Source organism: Ammospiza nelsoni, chromosome 13 (genome assembly GCF_027579445.1).
Source record: "Ammospiza nelsoni isolate bAmmNel1 chromosome 13, bAmmNel1.pri, whole genome shotgun sequence".
NCBI lineage: Eukaryota > Metazoa > Chordata > Aves > Passeriformes > Passerellidae > Ammospiza > Ammospiza nelsoni.
This window is the reverse complement of record NC_080645.1, coordinates 15,841,915-15,861,781: the sequence shown is the minus strand read 5'-3', so window position 1 is coordinate 15,861,781 and position 19,867 is coordinate 15,841,915. Positions and strand designations below refer to the sequence as shown.

At 58.2% G+C, this 19,867-nt stretch overlaps 1 protein-coding gene across 3 annotated transcripts; it reads right to left on the bottom strand.

Annotated features, from left to right (window-relative positions):
* Positions 1–696: 696 nt before the first annotated feature.
* Positions 697–13,409, bottom strand: LOC132079231 (adhesion G-protein coupled receptor G1-like). Of its 3 annotated transcripts, none has more exons than XM_059481730.1 (15): positions 12,906–13,032; positions 9,999–10,291; positions 7,728–7,813; positions 6,795–7,220; positions 6,193–6,316; positions 5,972–6,122; positions 5,760–5,888; positions 5,438–5,554; positions 4,836–4,881; positions 4,402–4,502; positions 4,200–4,315; positions 2,965–3,239; positions 2,293–2,404; positions 1,858–2,126; positions 697–1,320 (listed from the first exon to the last, which is right to left on the bottom strand). In XM_059481730.1, exons 2-15 carry the CDS (start codon positions 10,022–10,024, stop codon positions 1,214–1,216), a joined length of 2,085 nt encoding a protein of 694 aa, XP_059337713.1. In that variant the 5' UTR covers positions 10,025–10,291; positions 12,906–13,032; the 3' UTR covers positions 697–1,213. The 3 variants fall into 3 exon arrangements, with proteins under 3 accessions (XP_059337713.1, XP_059337714.1, XP_059337715.1); XM_059481731.1 differs by having other exon boundaries at positions 5,972–6,119; XM_059481732.1 differs by lacking the exons at positions 9,999–10,291; positions 12,906–13,032 and adding an exon at positions 13,320–13,409.
* Positions 13,410–19,867: the final 6,458 nt, after the last annotated feature.

Sequence of the window (19,867 nt, the reverse complement as noted above, 5' to 3'; positions counted from 1 at the left end):
CCCCCGGGGCTTGTGGCCACTTCTGAGGCAAGAGCTGTTCCTCATTTCCCTTTTGGGAGCCCCTCACGCCTTCCTGTGGGCTGGCAAGTGACCTCCTGTCCCAGCTCTCGGCAACGACAGCAACCGCCCGCAGCTCCTGCCCCTGACAGCTCAGGGCTTTCTGCTTTCCTTTCTCCCCACACTCCAGATGGCCCTAACCAGCCCAGCAAGTGCTGGAGCATCCTCATCCTCATCTGGTCATCACCATAAGCCTCCAGGATGAAGCATCCCCTTCCTGCCCCAGCTGGGTGAATGGGGATGATCCGCAGGCAGCTGGAAGGGGGGTGGTGGGATGGGAAATGTGGTGCTGTGTTTGCAAGGGGCACAGCCAGGATAGCCAGATCCTGCCTGGCCCCACAGCCACTGAGGCATGATTCCCACCCTTTGATGTCTCCCTTCTTGGATCCCTATCCTCCCTTTCTGCTGGGGAGTGACAGTCCCTGGAGATTCCCAAGCCGTGGTACCTCCCTCCATAACCCCAACCCCAAAGGCAGCCAGAGCTCTGCCAGGAGCACCATTATCAGTCCCACCATCCACAGCAGGATCCTCCAGGGTGAAGTGCTGGGTCCTGCCCCAGAAATGGGATAATCCAGATGAGAGATGGATCCCATCAGAGAGCCCACCAACACACCAAGCAGAGACCCCAGAGAGCCACACTCAGAGAAAAGCCACTTTAATGGCCACAGACGTGGTGTGCAGGCATGCTCACTGAGCTCCTACATCAACCACAAATACACATTAAACATTAAAGTAAAAAAAAATAGATGACTTCAGCTGCCTGAGAGTGTGGCAGGGGCAGAATCGTTCTGTCTTCTCTGGGGAAGGACCCTCATGGTGACCATCAGCAAGGGTTGAAAACTGGGCCTTTCCCACCCATCCGTCCTGGCCTCAGGACATGGGAGGGGACATCCAAAGGCACTGGGGACCCTGTCCCTGCCCATTCCACTTTTTACAGCCCCCACTGCCCAAGTAAGCATCCCTCCCTCCTGCCCCAAGGGTGCCAAGCCTGCCAGGATGAGAAAATTGGGGAGGGGGCCAGCAGAGGGCCCCACTGTGGGTCCCTGGGCTCCCTGTGGCACTACAGGGCAGGTGCAGTAGCAAAGCAAATCGTGTGGTCCTTCTTGTGGCCATGCTTGGCATGGGCAGCTCTGGCACAGCACGGGCACCACGGGGCTCAGCTGCTGCTGGGCTGGAGCTTGGCACTGTCAGAGCTGCTCTGGGAGTCAGGGCCCTTCCTCGCCTGCAGCACCATGGTCCAGTACCAGAGGAAGATGAGGAAACCTGGCAGAGGCGAGAGGAAGTGTCACAGACATCTTTTATGGAAAATCCTTTCCTTAGGATTTTTTCCTCCTGAGAAGCTGAGAGGCCTCAGGAACAAAATGTAAACAATGGTTATCTGCTGCTGTGGAATGCAACAGGTGCATCTGTGATTGGTCTCATGCAGTTGTTTCTGATTAATGGCCAATCACAGTGAGCTGGCTCAGACTCTCTGTCTGAGCCACAAGCCCTTGTTATCATTCTTTCTTTTTCTATTCTTAGCTAGCCTTCTGATGAAATCCTTTCTTCTATTCTTTTAGTATAGTTTTAATATATGTCATAAAATAATAAATCAGCCTTCTGAAACATGGAGTCAGATCCTCGTCTCTTCCCTCATCCTCAGACCCCTGTGAACACGGTCACAAGGAAGCGTGGGTGACCCCTCCACAGTGAGAGTGAGCCACCCAGGCTGCCAGAGCTCCTCCTGCACACCATCACTACCCCACCAACACCCCGTGAACATCCTGCTGCTCTCAGAGGAGCCCAGAGCCACAGGCTCACCTTGGAGGGAGTTGATGATGGTGAAGATGTAGAGGGAGACAAGGCAGAACACACCAGAGGTGAAGGAGAAGAAGATGAGTGCCCAGGGGATGCCCAGCAGGATGCTCAGCCCAAGGAGGGCCAGGACGTGCTTGAGCTTGTGACCCTTCTTGTTCTGCCGGAGGATCTCGCGCACCATGGCCCCCAGCATGACCGAGTTAAAGAGGAACACCAGGCTGAAGAAACCCAGGTTCACAGAGTTGTGGACCAGGGGGCTCGTGATCCAGCAGCTGGAAAAGGAGAAAGGGCAGGGGGTTACTCTGTGCCCATCCACAGGGTCACGAGGAGGGGCTGGGAGAAGCACAGAAGTGTGGTGGATCCCCCTGGCGCAAAACCCCAGAACAGCCCCAGGCCATGGTGAAGGTTTGGCCAGAAAACCCATGTGCCATGACTCACATGGTTGCATTGACGGTTCTGCCATCAATGGATTCGTAGATGGGAATGGAGACGGGGCCGTAGTTGGTCCAGCTGGCCAGGAGGATTGTCACCACACAGAAGATGGGGAGCCCTGGGTGGGAAGAGCAGAGTGAGCAGGCTGCCCTACTCCCTGCAGGGCCTTTGGACCTTCTGGAAGGACTTGCTGGCCCTTTCTGCACAGAGCACAAGCCAACATCCTCCCAAAGGGAAACCAGGGATGGAACACACGGCAGGGACACCTGGAATGAACCCCAGCCTGGGAGGGAGCTGTCCTGTGCTGGCCCCAGCTGGGGCCTCCCAGGGATGTGGAGCTTTAGGCCATAAAGATCACAAGATCTTCCTGCCAGCCCAGAGCATGGCAGAGAAGCATGGGCACTTCCTGCATCCAGTCCTGGATGTTTCTTTCAGAAAGAAAGGATCCTGTTACTATTTAAAGATCCCAAGTGGTGGCTCTCACAGGTCTCCATTGCTGGTGATCCTCCAGGATGACCCACCCTTGCTTTAGCACCAGCTCCTGCTCTCAGCCTTCCAGCCTCCTCCTCCACCAAGGATCCTGACAGACAGCTGCTCCCCACAGCTGGGTCTCCATCCCCATCCAGGCATCACACCCAGTGGGAAAAAGCCACCCAAGTGGGTGCCCCCCATGCTCACCCCAGCCAACCAGGCAGAGCTTGAGCAGGAAATGGTCGTGGTAGGCGTTGAAGACTTCGATCACAAGCCTGTAGAGGTTGTAGCCCTCGATGCCCATCCAGGTGAGGCAGCTCAGCAGAGAGAAGTGCAGGAACAGCCCCCCAGCTGTGCAGATGGCCTCGCTGCTGCTGGCAGCCAGGTGCTCGGAGAGGAGGAAGGTGATGTCCAGGAGGAAGATGGCAGCCAGCAGGTTCATGTGGATGTGCATGCTCGTGATCTGGTCCCGTTGTTTGGTCCTGCAGAACCAAGGGAGCAGAGCTCACCACTCTGCCTGGCCAGCACCAGCGGTGCCCACAGCACCCCACAGCCCTCATGGGGCACCTTGCCCAGGCAGAAGAGCAAGGAGACCCTTTGGTAGTGCCAGGAAATGAGACACCAACCCCATTAGAGACCCCCCATCCCAAATCCAGCCCTGCAGCTGACCCTGCACTGAAGATGCTCAGAGGGATGAAGCATTTTCCTGTGGAGACAGACTGACTGAGCTTGGGTTGTGCAGCCTGGAGAAGGCTCCACACCTTAAAACACCTTCCAGTGCCTAAAGAGAGCTGGAAAGGGACTTTGAACAAGGGCATGGTGTGACAGCACAAGGGAGAATGGCTGCAGTCTGAGGGCAGGTTTTGTTTAGATATTCAGAAGAAATTCTGAGGGTGGTGAGGCCCTGGCACAGATTGCCAAGAGAAGTTGTGGCTGCCCCATTCCTGGAATTGTTCAAGGCCAGGTTGGATGGAGTTCTGAGCAATCTGGTGTAGTGGAAGGTGTCCCTGCCCAGGGCAGGGGGTTGGAATTGAATGATCTTTCAGTCCCTTCCAACCCAAACCATTCTATATTTTCATGATTCTAAGATTTCAGGTCTGAATCATCCACTTAGGATCAGTTACATGACTCTGGAGAAGACACTCATGTTCTCCTCCAGGCCCTTGAAAAGATCTTTGCAGACTTCTGCTTGCTGCATCCATAAAAATCAAGAAGATTTTCCAAAATCTTTGAAAAGAGCTGGTGTTTCTGAGCACCCTGCAGGGAGACCTGACAGAGAGGGTGGACCCTGGACAGGAGAACTCTGCTTTGTTCAAACAAGGCTCCTTCATGATGCTTCTATCCAGGCCACCAACTGCCTGGAGAGCTTGTGCCCACCCAGGGGCTCATGGCCAGGGACAGGACACAGACAGGGAGTGTGGGGTGAAACCATCAGACTGTACCTGAAGTAGAGGAAGAAAATGGTGCAAATGGAAGCCAAAGCTGAGATCAGGCAGCCAACGTAGCTTATGATACTCAGGTAATTCCTGTGCACTGAGGTGATGTCTGGAGAGGAAACCTGAGGAGGAGGAGGAGGAATGAGAGATGGTGAGGAAGAGCACCCCTGGGAATGAAGTGAGGGACCTGAGGGAAGGTGCTACCCACCATGAGCACAGCAAAGTAGGTGAGGTGGTTGCACCTGCACTGTGTCTGGCTGCTCCCTGTCACTGTGGTGCACCCAGAGCTGTCCCAGCTCCCAGAACTGCCTGTGCCAGAGAAAGGGAGAAAACTGGTGAGCAGCAGCAACGTCTGCCATGGTCTGAAGGATCTCAAGGGCCAGGTGTCCATGGAAAGAGGGAGAACAAGAGTGGGGGGTCCCAGCTTGTCCCAGGCCAAGCACACATACTCAAACAGCCCCTCAGTACAGGGGAAAGCTCTTAGGTTAGCTATCTGGAGGGAAAAACCTGACATCACCCGGTGGGAATTGCTGATGGAGACGGAGTGAGGAAGGGAGGTGCAGAGCAACCTTCACCCTGCTGGTGGGGCTGTGGCACCTCGGAAAAGGGCCTGACTTCACTGCCGAGGGCAGGGGCACTCACCAGAGGCGTCCTCCTGCCAGAACACGCACAGTGGGGTCACGTTCCTCTGCAACGACAAAACCACGGGCCCTGCTCAGGAGGCAGCTGGGGGTTTGCTGCCTGCCCAGCGCTACTGATAGGGGACAGCACGGGGCAGGAGACAAGACGGTCTCAGGAGACAAACAACCACTTGGATAAACCAGACTGCCCCTGTGGTGGGAACGGGCTCCAGGCTCCACTCTGTTACCAACTGATGGAGCAGATGCCTCCTTCCAGATCCTCTTTTCCAAAGAAAGGGTTCAGCTTTGAGCAGGCGCCTGGCAGAGCCATGACACAGCGTGCCCCAGCCCTGGTGACAGTGCTGGATGTGACACATCTGCCATGAGTCATCTCCTGGAGAAGGGAGGGCAGTGCCACCACCAGTGCCACCACCAGTGCCACTACCAGTGCACACAGACAAGCCATGATTGTGATCAGCCCCAGGAGACACAGCAGATCCTGCACAGGCAGGCCATAGGCATGGACCTGCTGGATTGTGAGCCCACCCTAGGCTGGCAGGGGCTGAGCCCTCCCTGCCCCTCATTCCTGGTGGGATCAGGTTCTCTGAGGCTGTTCCCACCTACCGGGAGCTGGTCGTGGAAGAAGGTGAGCACCACTGGCTCGGAGAGGTTGGCCACCACCGTGTCCACCAGGGAGATGCTGACCACCTTGTCACCCAGCACGTGGCTGCTGTTCTCATCCTGTGGGAGAAGGGGAGGCAGTGGCAGGGTGGGAAGGCAGAGCAGCCAAGGGTGCCCAAGAAAAAGGTCCTGTGACTTTACCCATCAAGCTTTTAGCTCATCTTTGAAGTCATCATCACTTTCTCCCAGTGAGCAGCAGCACCCTGGTCTGGTGGCACCCCTGCAGCCCACGAGACAACCAGCCTGCCATCCACATGGGCATTACCTGGAACATGGTCTGCCTGTTGATGTCCATGACGAGCACCCTGTGCTCCGCCACCTCCTCCCTGTCCTTCACCACCATGAAGAGGCTGCTTGGCAGGTCCACTGTGAATCCCTGGACCTCTCCACTCTCCTGCAAAGACAGACTCATCAGGAAAGAGGTGTAGAGGGAGCATGATGGGCCAAGAACACCGGGGCAGGCTTGGCAGGACCCACCTCTCTCTGGGGAGCGTAGGTGAGGGTCTGGGGAGCCCGGCTGGGCTGCACCCTCAGCACGGTGGCGTGCACAGTGGCCTCCCCAAAGGTCTGGTTCTGCCCTTCCAGCTCCACCTTGGCCAGCATCCTCTCCAGCTCCCCGAGTGTGCTGCTGGGGAAGGGGCACAGTGAGCTGGGTGCAGCGGGGATGCATTGGCAGGGATGGACTGAGCTGGACTCACCGCCGGAGCCTCTGCTGCTCCCTGTGCCCCGGGGCTGCTGCCAGGGGCTGGGCAATGAGGCTGTCCAGGGCACTGAGCTGCTGCTGCACGTCCTGCTCCCACACGGGCATGCTCAATGCAGAGGCTGGGGAAAGGAAATGCCATGAGATGCACGGGCACAATTGGCTTCCTGATGCCCCAGACTGACTGGTAGAGCCCTGGCGGGAGCAGAAAGCAGAGGGCTTCAAGGTGATCCTGAGCCAGGAAAGCTGATAGTGACCCCAACCCACAGGGCTTTGCTGCCTCCCACAACTCAGCTCCCACTGAGGCCATGGGGACCTCATGGTGAAGACTGGACCCTGAGAAACCACTCAAAGAATTCAGTTTTGTGGGATTTGAGGCGGCATTTTGAAAATCTCCACCTTTAGGGATGCTGGGTACCAGGCCTGTCTTTGGGCTGTTAAAGAAAACCTACATGCCCTTCAATCACCCTTCAGCTATCTTCATATCACCTTTCTAAACCACACACTGGGAGACAGCCAGTGCTCTGATGACGACAAGGGAACAGGCTGGGGATAAAACAACCCTTGAATTTCCTTCAAATAACATTAAATTGCATTTACCATTGAAGAAGTATTCATCTTTAGCATCCAGGGAGGTGTTCTTCCCACCCTTTATGATATAGGACACATTGAAGATGTTGGCTCTGGTTCTTTCAGTCTTCTGACTCTCCTGTCCCCAGGGGATGCTGCTGGCTGTGTCCCCACCCAGGGGGATGCTCTGCTTCCCATAGACCAGCTGCAGGCTCCTGTTGGACTCAAACCAGAAGATGCAGAAGCGGTACCTGCCCAAGGTGGGGGGCAGCCTGTACTCGTAGTAGGAGTTTCTCCTGCTTGGCAAAAAGGGCTTTTTAATGATCAGAGCCTGGGCCGTGTTCTCGATGGAGATGGCGGCAGGGCCGTGCTGGAAGATGGCAGAGCTCTCCTGGGTCTGGTTCCGGTCCCCACAGAAGCGAAAATCCTCCTCCCTGAGGCCACAGGCTGCCAGCCCTGCACACAGGCACACAGGGACAGCAGATCAGCTGTGGGACAGCCAGCCCTGCAAGCAGCCCAGCCTGCAGCAGCTGTCACACGTGGCACGCCAGGCTCCCACCCCAGGCATCCCAACCCTGTCACTCCTGCAGGCTGAGCGACACCAGCCTGTCCCCAGTGTCACTGCCACACTGCCAGGGGCTGCCAGGGCCCTTTGGGCAGCAGGACCTCCTGTCCTTCAGGGACACCCTCTCCCATGTGCCACCACCCACAGCAGCAGAGCTGTCCATTCCCAGGAGGGATGGATGGGTGGATGGGTGGATGGGTGGATGCCACCTCCTCTCCCTGGAAATGACACATTCTGCCCAAGATTCCCACCAGAGCAAATCATCCTATGAGATGTTTTACTTCTCTGGAAGCCTTGGTTGCACACATCTCATGGTGCCCCCCAGCCAATGTTTTGGGGCTGCCAGTTACTCCCAGCAGCCCAAACCCAGCTCAGCATCCCAAAGCAGGACAGTGTACCTTGGAGGAGGGAGAGAAGGAGCAGGAAGAGGACCTTCATCCTGGGCAGCTCTGCCTTGGCCTGGCCTTCAAGGAGACAGCAGAGCCTGAAAGGGTACAAAGGAAAGGGCCACATGAGTATTTGAGTACCCCCCATGCCATGAGGGCAGGGATGAGGTGGGACACAGCCAGTGTCACAGGCAGGTCCCTGTTGCCTCTGCCTCCAGAAGGAGCCAGGAGCACTGGGCATCCAAGCTGGCTGTGGGCTGGAAGGGTGGCAGAGGCTGGGAGCCCCTGAGCTCTCAGCATGGAGAGGGTGCCCCAGCACTCCAACCCAAGAGCACACACAGGAGGGGTCCCTCCCCTCTTCCGCTCTCAGCCCCACATCTCAGTGAACACCCTGACTTGTTATCAGAAGTGATAGGAACAGAAGGAAACTGTGGTTTCCTAATTCACCAGCCCTGAAATTATTTTCTTGGATGTTTTCAGCTCCTGCAGATTAGCTGAGGAGCTGTGCACGTTGCAAACCACTCCATCATTGCAGCCTGCAGAAAAAGGCTCTCCCAAGCACATCCTGGCACTGCCAGCACAGCATCCATGGCTGCCCAAATCTGCTGCTCACAACCAGCTGGGCCACATCCTGCACAGCCCCTTTGTCCATCCCTTCATCTGCCACTCTGCTCCACCACCCTTTTCTTTGTCTTTGCATGAGGAAGGGCTTCTGTGACCTCCACCCAGGCCAGCACTGAGCACCCTCAAGTGCTTCCACACCCCTGCACTCGCCCAGCCACTGCCTTCACACTTTCAGCCTTTTTTGTTGCACTTTCAGCCTGCCCCAGGCCACAAACTGCACCCCCAGAGCTCTGCTGGGATGCACCCAGTGTCACCTCCTCCTCCTCACCCTGCTGTCACTTCAGCCATGGCACACACCCTGCCAGGGTCTGTACCCTGCAGAAGCCCCCAGGGTGGGACAGCATTGGTGGGGCTGTCAGAGCAGCTGGCCCAGCACACTCTTGTCAATGCCCAAAGTGAAGCCAGCACCCTGGGCCACTGCTGCACCCCACTGCACTGCTCTCAAATATCCCCCCAAAACCTACCAAGCTGTCAAAACTGTTTTGTTTGCACCAACCAGCATCACCTGCAAAGGCTCACAGCTCTCCCAGACGCTCCAGGGTCATCAGATGCTCAATAACTCTTTAGCAGATTTCTCCCACCAGCACAGGCTTTTCTGGAAGTTTCTCTAGCCAGCACAGATCCTGCACGGGTGTACAGCCACTACACATCCTTTCCCCCTGTTTCTTGTGGCAATTTATCATCAGCAGATGGGGGCTTTGGGTTGTTAATTAACCTGCTGCTGTGGCTGTAGCTAAGTGACACTAACGAGGTGTCCCAGTGTGATCTGGGAGGGTTTGGCACAGGCATGACTTGGCAGGAGTAAATGGATTTGGATGGGGCTGGCACCCCAGTGCCTTGTCACACGCTGAGGAATCTCACCTATATACCCAAAAAACACAGACCTGGGGCGGCAAAACGCTGTGGGTGATGGAAAACACCTGGAGCACTTAAAAGCAATGAAGCTTCAACCATGTTGAGGCAGCACAGAGCTGGCTGGGCAATAAAGCCTCGCCTCTGAATGGGGAATGAGGAATCCTAATGAGGCCTCAGCCCAGCCCACTGTGCTGACATCCTTAAGGTTTAATTGGGAAGGCTGGAGGAGAGGATCAGCCTGTTACTCAGCTGGGACCAGAAATCCCTGTGGGAAGCAGGGTGGGGGAGCCGGTATTTCAGTATTTCCCCTCCAAGCCCTGTGTGCTCCTGCTGGCCCGAGCCTGATTGCTGCTTCCTGAGCTGAACAATAGCGAGAGAAAATCCCCTGAAAATGGTTTCACTGTGAGAAACCAGGCCCTCCATCCACACTGGCAGCAGGCACAGCAAAGGGAGCAGGATGTGCTGGGCTCTCGTCAGTTCTGAATCCGCCTCGTCATCTTCCCATGCCCGGATGGCAGAGGGGGAAAATTCCTGGCTTGGCCTCAAAATCAACCAGATCACATACAAAGAGGTGGCAGACACTGAGCCAGGGCTGCACAGCTTGGAGCAGGCTCCCTTATCAGCAGAGAGGGAGGCTTATGCCTGGGCACCAGTTCTTATCCTCCCATCACCATTAACATATTGGCCTTGAGAAGAAAAGGCCAAAGCATTATACTGAGGTCTCTAAACCTCAGGTGAATGGAGGGCAGGGGGAAAAAGACTTAAAACCCCACAAACAAAATGTGTTTACTACCACCTTACTGCCTTCTGGGTGACTTGGCAGCAGGCATTTAAGCTTTTGGAGGTGGCACGTGGCTGTTGGACATGATGTTTTTCCCAAGGAGAAGGGAAGATGTTACTCCCAGCTCTGGTGACTCAAACAAACACAGGATGCCGGGAGATCCAGGAGCTTTTATCTGTTTTCCTTCCAGCTCTGTTGGGAAAGTGACGCTCTGTTCCTCGAGGTGTGAGTGAGTCTGAAGCTCGTCACCACAGTGGTTACTCAGACAGGCACTCAGCAGCATGATGAGGAAACTGTGGCAAGCCAGGACGGGCTCCTGGAGATGCAAAACAGCTTTGCACAACCAGTCCCTCATCATAGGGACCATAACAATGTGTCCTGGATGTCCAAGGATGTGAGGACCCCATGGGGGTCCCCCTGCAAAGGGATGCCCCAGTGTCAGTGTCTGAGAGCTGCACAAAGTGCCCTTGTCCTTGGCCAGTGGTGCATGCCCAGGGCCAGCCTCACGTTATTCATGGCATTGGCATGTGATTCCCAGCACCAGCGGGCTTGGCTAATGCCCAGGGAGTCGAGGGGCAGCTGCACTGTGCCAGCAGCCTGGCACTGCCAAGCTGTGCCATGGGGTGCTGCAGCTTTTCCCGGGCCATGGCACTGCACAGAGCACCCAGCACCTTCAGGATGAGCCTTGCCAGCAGGATGAAACCAGATCTGATGGCGATTCCCACGGGAACAGCACAGCTCCCTGCCAGATCTGCTCTTTGCCAGCCCCTGGCAGCCATCCCTCCCCACAAAGGCTGGCATCCCTCCCCACAAAGGTGGGGAGCACCAAGGGGAGGCTGGCACAGCCTGCCAGTGTCTGGGGCTCCTGGGACGGAGCGTTTGCTTAGAGCTGGGTCTTGACATTCAAAACGTTTTTAAAAATTTCCATTTCCTAAAAAACACCACAAACAGAAGTACCACAGTGAGCTAACCCAGCACTTCCTCCAGTGCCAGGGCAACACAGCACCTGGCTCAGTGGCACAAGAAGCCTTGTGGCTTCAGCAGCAGCCACAGACACTCTGCAAGGGACCAGGTACACCTACACTGGGCTGGGACTGACGTGACATGGCTACAACACAGAGCAAGGACATCTCTGGCCACAGGGCTACAGACAGTTGTCCCTGCCACACACTCCCACCACACAGTCTTCTTTGAGAGCAGCCCCATTTCCCCTCTTGCACATCCCCCTTCCAAATCACTCCCTTGGGTTTCAAACGGCTCCAAAACACCCTGTCCATTCCCTTGGGTTTCAAATGGCTCCCAAAACACCCTGTGCACTCCCTTGGGTTTCAAATGGCTCCAAAACACCCTGTCCATTCCCTTGGGTTTCAAATGGCTCCCAAAACACCCTGTCCATTCCCTTGGGTTTCAAATGGCTCCAAAACACCCTGTGCACTCCTGGGTCTTCCCATGAGCAAGCTCCTCATGGCCTGCCTGTGCTGCAGGTGCCAGATGAGGAAGGTGCAGAGCAGTGCAGAGTAGCTGAGGACCACCCCAAATCAGGGTCCCAGGTATTTGGCATGGAAAGCCAGGTGCTGGAGCCCAGTGAGGGCAAAGCCTGCAGCACCCAAGGAGCCAGGTGACAGATTGTGGGCCTCCCAGATTGCTGCCAAGGCCCAGCTGTCGGGTGAGCTGATGGGAAAGGAGCTGGTGAGTCCCAGAGCTCCTGAAAAGCAGGCGCCAGCAGGCTGAGCCCAGCTGGTCCCGTGCAGACATTGGCACGCTGGGACTGACCCATCTTGCTGTCTGTGAGCCACAGAGCTCTGCCCCTGCACCCACGGTGCCACCGCAAGGTGCAGGGACGGCCAAACCCGGGGATCCCCCTGCAGCCAACACGCAGTTGCTCCAAACCTGTTCCTCTGCAAATAGCAGCCCCCAGGCCGCAGGATTAAGAGCTGGACTGCAACCAAGAATGCAGCATTTTCAAGCCTTGGGTAATTCACGTGGGAGCTGTGAACCCAGCAAGGGACACGGCAAACCCCCCTGTGGCTGCAGTCCCGGGCTCAAAGGATTTGCCCCCTGCCCATCTCTGAAACACTCCTGGCTCCCTGAGGGTGGGGATGGGGGGCGGGGGGGTTACTGCAGCCCTCAGACCGTGAAATGAGCTTTGGCTGCCTTCCCTCCACAGCAGCCATTCGGACTTGCTGCCAGGAGGTTATTCCAGGAGACTTCATTTCAATTCTCCAGCTGCTCTCACTGAGCTTCGCTGGTCTCTCTGGAGGGGCAGCACAGGCCGTGGGTAGAGACCACCCCGAGCACCCTACATCCCATATCCCGCAGAGACATGCCAGGACCGGCAGGAACAAACCGGGATGTTGCAGGAGGAATCCCCCCAAAAGGCATTTTAGGGAAGGGAGATCACCCTGTCGAGACACGCCGGCGATCCCATGGGAATGCTGCACCCTCCGCCGGGAGGGAGGGGAGGAAGGAATGAGGTGCGCTGGTGGTTCCCATGGAGTGGGAGCAATGGCCCCACACCGGCCGGGGCTTGGTGGAGCTCAGCTCTGCCGTGGCAGCAGCGCCGGTCCCGGGCAGCCCCGGGGGCTTTGCGGCCCCATGGCCCAGGAGCCCAGCCTGGAGTGCGAGCCCCATGGAGCAGGGACCGAGGTTGGTTCCGCAGATCACTGACTGGCACCACGGCCACCAGCAGAGTCCCCGAGCCCTTCCCAGCCCGGGCAAGGCATCACCCCCAGCGCTGCGCCCCGCACCCGGAGCGGGGGGCCGCTCAGCCCCCATAGAGACCCCTCCGCTCCATCCATCCATCCGGGCTGCTCCCTGCCCAGCAAGCCGGGGCTCTGCCCGGTGCCACCGTCCGCACGGAGCCCCCCAGCCCATTCACTCCCGCCCCGCCGCTCTGCCCGCGCCCGCAGCATCCCCTCGGCTCCCGGTACCGGCAAACGCTCCTCAGCGCGGCCTCTGGGATCCCCAGGGGCACCGGGCTCCGCGATCCTTCCCTGTCCCGGCTCAGCCGCTCTCCGCTGCTTTTATACCTGGAAGTATATAAGCAGCAGCACGCCTCTGCTCGGCACCGCCCGGCACCTCCCGGCTCCGCCCGGCTCCGGCAGCAGGGCAGGTACGGCGGGGGTCCGACCCCGCACAGCTCCGCTCCGCTCGGCCCGGCCCGGCCCGGCCCCGCTGCCCCGCGCACCTCCAGCCGCGGCCGCTCCGCGCGGTGCCCGGGAGCGCCCCGCCCCGTCCCCCCGCGGCCGGTGACTCAGCGGGGCGGTACCGGCACCGCTCCCCCCGCACCGACCCCTCCGACACCCCCGGGATGGCCGCGCGGTCACCGCCGTCCGGCACGGCACCTCCTGCCCGCTTCTGCTCGGCCCGGTTCGGTTCAGCTCGGCGCGGCTCTCAGCGCCTCCAGCCCGGCTCAGCTCAGAGCGGGATCCCGGGGCCGGCGCTGACCCCCGAGATCGCTGCTCTCGGTCCCGGCACCTGTCCAGCGAGCCCCGGGCCGGCAGCACCGGGGGCTGCGTCCCCCCCGGGCCGGTACCGGTACCGGTACCGTGGGCTGGGGAGCCGGGCTGGGCACGGCACAGCCGGGCGTGCCGCGTCCCGGCGCCCTTCAGCTGCGGGCTGGCGGGCGTCCAGCGGCGGGGCCGGCAGGCTGCACGCCTGGCTGCCAACGGGATTAAAAAATAACAATTAATGGGAAAGCAGCCGGGACGGAGTGTCCCGGTGACCCCTGTCCCGCTCCCCTGGAGCACGGTGCGAGGGAGGAAAGGAGCAGGGCAGGGAGCCCAGATCCAGAGCAGGGATACACAGCGCTCCCCCGGAGCAGGTGGGATGGAGTGTGGGGTGTGGAGCCTGGCCGCGACCGCAGCGCCTTCAGCACCCGGGGCTGGAGATGGTGGAGACGGGCACCCGGGGCTGGAGATGGTGGAGACGGGCACCCGGGGCTGGGGATGTGGAGATGGGCACCTGGGGCCGGATATTGTGGAGATGGCACACGGGGCTGGGGATGTGGAGATGGGCACCTGGGGCCGGATATTGTGGAGATGGCACACGGGGCTGGGGATGTGGAGATGGGCACCTGGGGCCGGATATTGTGGAGATGGCACACGGGGCTGGGGATGTGGAGATGGGCACCTGGGGCCGGATATTGTGGAGATGGCACACGGGGCTGGGGATGTGGAGATGGGCACCTGGGGCCGGATATTGTGGAGATGGCACACGGGGCTGGGGATGTGGAGATGGGCACCTGGGGCCGGATATTGTGGAGATGGCACACGGGGCCGCAGGCAGCGTTGTTGGAGCGGGTAAAGCCTCTCCTGCAGCGCCCGCACCCGGCCCTTTGTGTGCGCCCCGGGAACAGCCGGGCTGGAGAAAGCCCAGACGGGAGCAGGGCGGGGGGAGAGCTCCGGGAAGTGCCCTGGGTAAATAGTTGCTCTTGCAGATATTTTCAATGGCTCGAATGAGACTTTTCTTTCTGCAGGGGGAAGGGTGCAAACAACTTCCCTCTGCAGCAGGGAAGGTGATGGACCTTGATCCATGGGATTGTGCCACCGCGGGTGCCATGGCTGCTTTGGGATCCCGCAGCAGGGCACATCCCCGGTTTGCCTGGTTGAATTCCCAGCTCCAAGCCTCAGTTTCCCCGGCTGCCACGGGACAAGGCTCCCATGGGAAGCAGCTCACATGGCCGGACCGTGGCTAAAGCGGCCGGACCGTGGCTAACAGAGCTGCCTTTGAAGTCTGGCTGTCCCCACGCCTCGGGGAGCTGGGCGAGCTCTCAAACGCACACTCACAGCAGCCAGAGCATCGCGGGGAGCCAAACCTCCCTCCCACCGCGGTCATCCCGACCGGCTCCTTGGGGAAACGCCATAAATCCACCTCCCAGGAATAGCCCTGCTAAAGCCAGGCTCTCCCAGACAGGGGAATTGTGTGCAGACCCCTCGGAGCAGCGAGGAAAGGAGTTTTTGCTGCTGCTCGTGGAACAAAGAGTCTTTTGTCTGCATTCGATGTTATCAGAAGTTATTTTTAGGTCAACGCCTGCACTTGCTGGTGTTGTCGGGATTATCTCTGAGTCGACAGACCTTCAAAGACTCTGCCTGAGCACCAAGAGGGAGGAAATCCTTGTGTTGTCTCTTGGAAGGGACATTTGCCCTTGTACTCGGCCTGATAAGGGTTTATTGCTTCAGCTGGGGAATTCCTATGAAAGCCCTACAACTTCTTAAGAGTCCTAAGAGCTCCTAAATCCATCAAAGCGCCTAAATATGCTTAAAGTTCCTGAAAGTCCTAAAAGATCCTGAAAGCCCCGAAAGATCCTAAAGCACTAAAATGTCCCAAAACCCCTACAACATCCTAAATGCCCTAAAACCCCATAAGCCCTAAAAGTTCCTGAATATCCTTGAAGTTCCTTAAACCCCAAAAATTACTAAAAGGCCTAAGAGTTTCTAAACCTCTTAAAAGTTCCTAAAAGCCCCAAAAGTTCCCTAAACCCCCTTCAATTTCCTAAAAGTTCTAAAAGCTCCAAAAGAACGGTAAGACTTCCAAAATCCTCTAAAAGCCCTAAAATCTTGCTAAAAGCTCCTCAAGGAGAGGGAGGGAGGGAATGTGCCGGCAGATCGCGGCGGCGGGGCGAGGGGATGGGCAGACTGCGGCAGGAGAGGGCACGTCGCACCGGGCTGGTGCCAAATGGGGGAGACAAGCGTGGGCAGGGGAGCCCTGGCGCCGTCTGCAGCAGAGAGCTGTGCCAGCCCCACTGCCAAGCGGTGCCAGGGTGCCCAGACCCCTCCCCAAAACCTCTTGGGTGCTTTAGCAAAATGCCACCCTGCCCAGCTCCGGTGGATGGAGGAGGATGAGGAAGCAGAAAGGGGCTGGTGAGAGGGGATGCCCCTAAATCTCTCATCCAAATCTGGTGAGCAATACGAGGACAGCCCTGGGAGTCTCTAGGGGAGTGCCTCGGCTCCATCCAGCAGCCCGGCCCCGGCTCCTGCCAGGCAAGCTGCCCAGAAAGGTAAATGGTGCCATTATAGGGGCCAGCCCCCTCCTGCCGTGCCCGGGTGCTGGATGGAGCCAACCCTGGCACTGTGGCACTGGGGAGGGTGTGGGAGGCTCGATCCCAACCCCTGCTCCCTGGGGAGTGCTTCAGCCTGCTCCTGGTGTGCCAGGCTGGGAAAAGGCAGGGTGAGCCCTGGGCACCAGCAGTGGGCTCAGCTACCCAAGAACCACCGTGTCCCACCAGTCCTGAGAGGCTTTAGCTGGGACCTCCCAGCGATGCTGTGTTCCTGTGACGGTGTTCACAGGGTCTGAGGAACAGGGAAGAGATGAGGATCTGACTCCATGCTTCAGAAGGCTTGATTTATTATTTTATGATATATATTACATTAAAACTATACTAAAAGAATAGAAGAAAGGATTTCATCAGAAGAATAGAATAGGAAAGAATGATAACAAAGGCCCTGTGTCAGACTCTCTGCTCGAGCTAGCTGGCCTGTGATTGGCCATTAATTAGAAACGTTTACCATGGACTAATCACAGATCCACCTGTTGCATTCTACAGCAGCAGATAACCATTGTTTACATTTTGTTCTTGAGGCTTCTCAGCTTCTCAGAAGGAAAAATCCTAAGGAAAGGATTTTCCATAAAAGATGTCTGCAACATGTTCCCGCTGCCAGGAGGCAATCACCGAGTGATTGTTTTGGGCAAGGTGGATGTGCGGCAGCCAGAGTGACTCACAGCACAAACCCCCAAAGCTGGAGATGGGGAGAAGGGCACGGAAGGCGCTGCGGTGTGACTCTGCCGCGATGGGGCTCATGGGGGAAGGTCGGGCACTTGGCAGCTCACCAAAGCCGCGGGCTCTCGGTGAATAGCTGCAGTCCCGGCCGGGGCGGTGAGCCATGCACAGCTCATCCCGTGCGAGCGGGGCACGGCGGGGAGGGGGCGCAGAGCCCCGGCGGGCCGGGCCTTTGTCCGGCGGCACGCTTTGTCCGGCGGCACGCTTTGTCCGGCCGCGCCTTTGTCCGAGGCGGCGGCACTGCCGGGACAAAGGCGGCGCTGGCTGCCCTTTGTGCCGGGAACAAAGAACAGCAGCCAGAGGCTTCCTTGGCTGCCCAGAAGCGGGAAGGAGCCAGAAAGGGAAATGTCACTCGGCAGAGATGGGCAGCGTGTCCGGTGGGGCTCTGTCCCTGCCACCGGGCCAGGAACGGGCACAGCAGCTTGTGGCTCCTCCCTGGCTCACCCTGCGGGGACAAACTGGGGGCTGTGGGGACCCTGATGTCACCGCAGGCGGATCTGCCGTGCTGCGATGCTGGTCTGCACTCCAGCAGGCAGAGTGGGATCTCCAGCTCCAAAACCTCAGCATTAGGAGAGGAAAAACCCCAATAAACATTTCCAGGTGATGTCTGGTTTATGCGGATGCACTACGGGCTCAGGACCGACTTGTCGCCCCCAACTGATGGATTTTGTCCCTGCAATTTATCCCGGCTATTTATTTCCACAGGCTGGATTGCTTAAACTCCTCCCGAAAGTGTTTGGTCACCTTGAGGAGCTCTGCTTGGCTCTGCCTTCCTCAGTGAGAGCGGAGGGAAAGCCGAGTATCAGCTCACTTACTTACTCATCCTCTCCTCCACCCAAACTCGTCTGCTCGGTGCAGACAAAGCCCTGCTCACCCATTTCCCCGCCGCCCCAGGGTTGCAGGTGGCCTCCACCCCTGCGCTGGATTTGGGGCGAGAGGGAGGGCTTCTGGTGTGATGCTGTCGTGGGTGAAAACCCAGACTCGGGGTGGTTGGGGGATGCCACAGCCTTACAGCCGCTCCTGGCAGGCCGCAGCCGTGCTGGCACCGAGAGGATCTGGGGGATGTAACCGGAGATCTGCCGCTTGTGAGATGCGCAGTGGCAGCTCCTCAAGGTCCTCTCCCGTTTGTCGGGGGACATTTCGGCACCGCTCACCGCCACCGGCCGTCCCTGCGCCTGCACATTCCCGCTGTGGGACCATTCCTGCGATCCTTGTGCCATCTAGTGGGACCTGCACCAAGCACCCCGCGGGTGTCCGAGCAGAGCAGAGCCGGCCAGAGGCTCAGCCGGCACGGAGGGGACCCGCACGGGCAATGCAAACGCGCTGCTAAAGAGAAGCAGCGGCCAGGGCTGGGCGCTAACAGAGACACCACGGGCAGGGGGACAGCCGCGGTGCCCAGGACACACAGCACCCCGAGCTGCAGCCCCCCAGCAGCAGCTCCCAGCGCCCAGAGATTCAGCTTTTAGTCCCAGAACTGTGCCCAGAGTGTCAGGGTGCCCAAACTGTCCCGCAGTGCAAGCTGTGCCTGGCATCCCCGCTGTGTGTGCAGCCTGTGCTGCGCCCAGCCTGCCTGAGAAATGAGGTGTGCCAGGGGTTCCTGGGGGGCACGGGGTGCTGATCTCCACTCTCTGTGAAAGGACACGGGAGGTGGAATGAAGCTGCTGCAGGGGGAGTTTAGTTTGGGCATTAGGAAAAGGCTTTTCACTGGGAAGGTGGTCAGGTACAGGGACAGGCTCCCCAGAGAAGAGGTCATGGTATGAAGTCTGGCAGAGTTAAGGAGTGTCTGGATGATGTTCTTAGTCACATGGCTTGCTTCCAGGTTGTCCTGCAAAGAACAGGGAGTTGGACTCGGTGTTTCTTGTGTGTCCCTTTAAACTCAGGATAGTCTGATCCTGTGACAGCACAGTGGATGCTATTGCCAGGATGGAGCCACCACTCCATGACACCCCCAGTGACCACAGCACAGCCCTCCAGCAATGCCAGCTGGCCTAGCTGAGGGAACAAAGGTCTTTTTTTTTTTTACCCAAAATGGTTAGGTTTGCCCCAAAAGGCTTCATCTTGGCTGCTGGGTGCAGCTGCAGGGATGTGGCCGTGAGCAGAGTCACAGGGAGCAGGGGTGACTCAGCCGCAGCAGCGCTCGTTGTGGGGCAGCAGTGCCACGCTGTGCTCGCCCGGGGTCTGCAGCCACTCCTGCGACATTTCCAGGTCTCAGTTCATGACTTAGGGAAATCCTCTGCTTCATTCCGACCTATCCTTGGGAACAGATTTAAGGGGTCCTGCTGGCCATGGCCAGTCTGGAAACCCAGACTAGAGGAGAAGGGCGCCAGAACGATGATGCTTGGACCACAGAAGTGGGTCACTTGGCCCACAGAAGTGGATCACTGGCCACATCTTTCGGTGACGTGCCCCAGACCAAGGAGGTTTGATTCTTGCAAGGCTAAACCCCACAATGCTGCAATGCATCCTGGAGCCTGCTGGTGTCACCAAGCCACGCATGTCCGAGCAAACAGTAAAGGCACGCCTGGATAAAACTTTGCCGGTTTTAGTGCCGGGAGCGGGTTAAAGCCGCAACCACGCACCCGCAGCTCTGGCCAAGCCGCCTGCAAAATCGCTTCACCGGCTGCAAGAGACGGCGCCGGCTCCCCTGGCACAAGACGCTGGGATAGGGGCGTAGGAGAGGAAAGCATCCCTCGCCTCCAGCTTTTTGGGGTTGTTTCCAGCTGGAAAAAAAAAAAATCCCATCTTGGAAAGAAGTTTTGCTTTAACTTGATTTGGTTTTCCCTGCCTCGCTCGATCCTGGGGGAGAAAAAGTTGTTGGCGTCCCATGGCATCGATTCCGCGTCCCGCGGAACACAAACCCGATTTTTTTTGTCCGAAAGGCATCCAGCAAAGGGAAAGAGACAGGGGCAAAATGGTGGTTGGGGGTTCTGCCGCTGGGCCAGGAGGGAGCCAGCAGTGATGTGTACGGGGGGATGCAGACACCACGCGGCCACCGCTCACCCGGGGGGCCCCGTGTCCCCCAACGCGTCCCCAGGACAGACAGACACGTGTGCGCAGCCCAGCCCAGCAGCAGCCACGGGCAGGGTCCCCGGCCCTGGGAGCACTCTCTGTCGG

Bases quoted from the DNA above. Each gene is read 5' to 3' on its own strand.
- LOC132079231 (XM_059481730.1), bottom strand. From the start codon at position 10,024: ATGCCTGCTGCCAAGTCACCCAGAAG. The intron at 4,503-4,835 runs GTGAGTGCCCCT...TCTCTGGCACAG, and splicing joins CTGGCAGGAGGACGCCTCTG to GCAGTTCTGGGAGCTGGGAC. The intron at 1,321-1,857 runs GTGAGCCTGTGG...CGCCTCTGCCAG, and splicing joins CATCATCAACTCCCTCCAAG to GTTTCCTCATCTTCCTCTGG.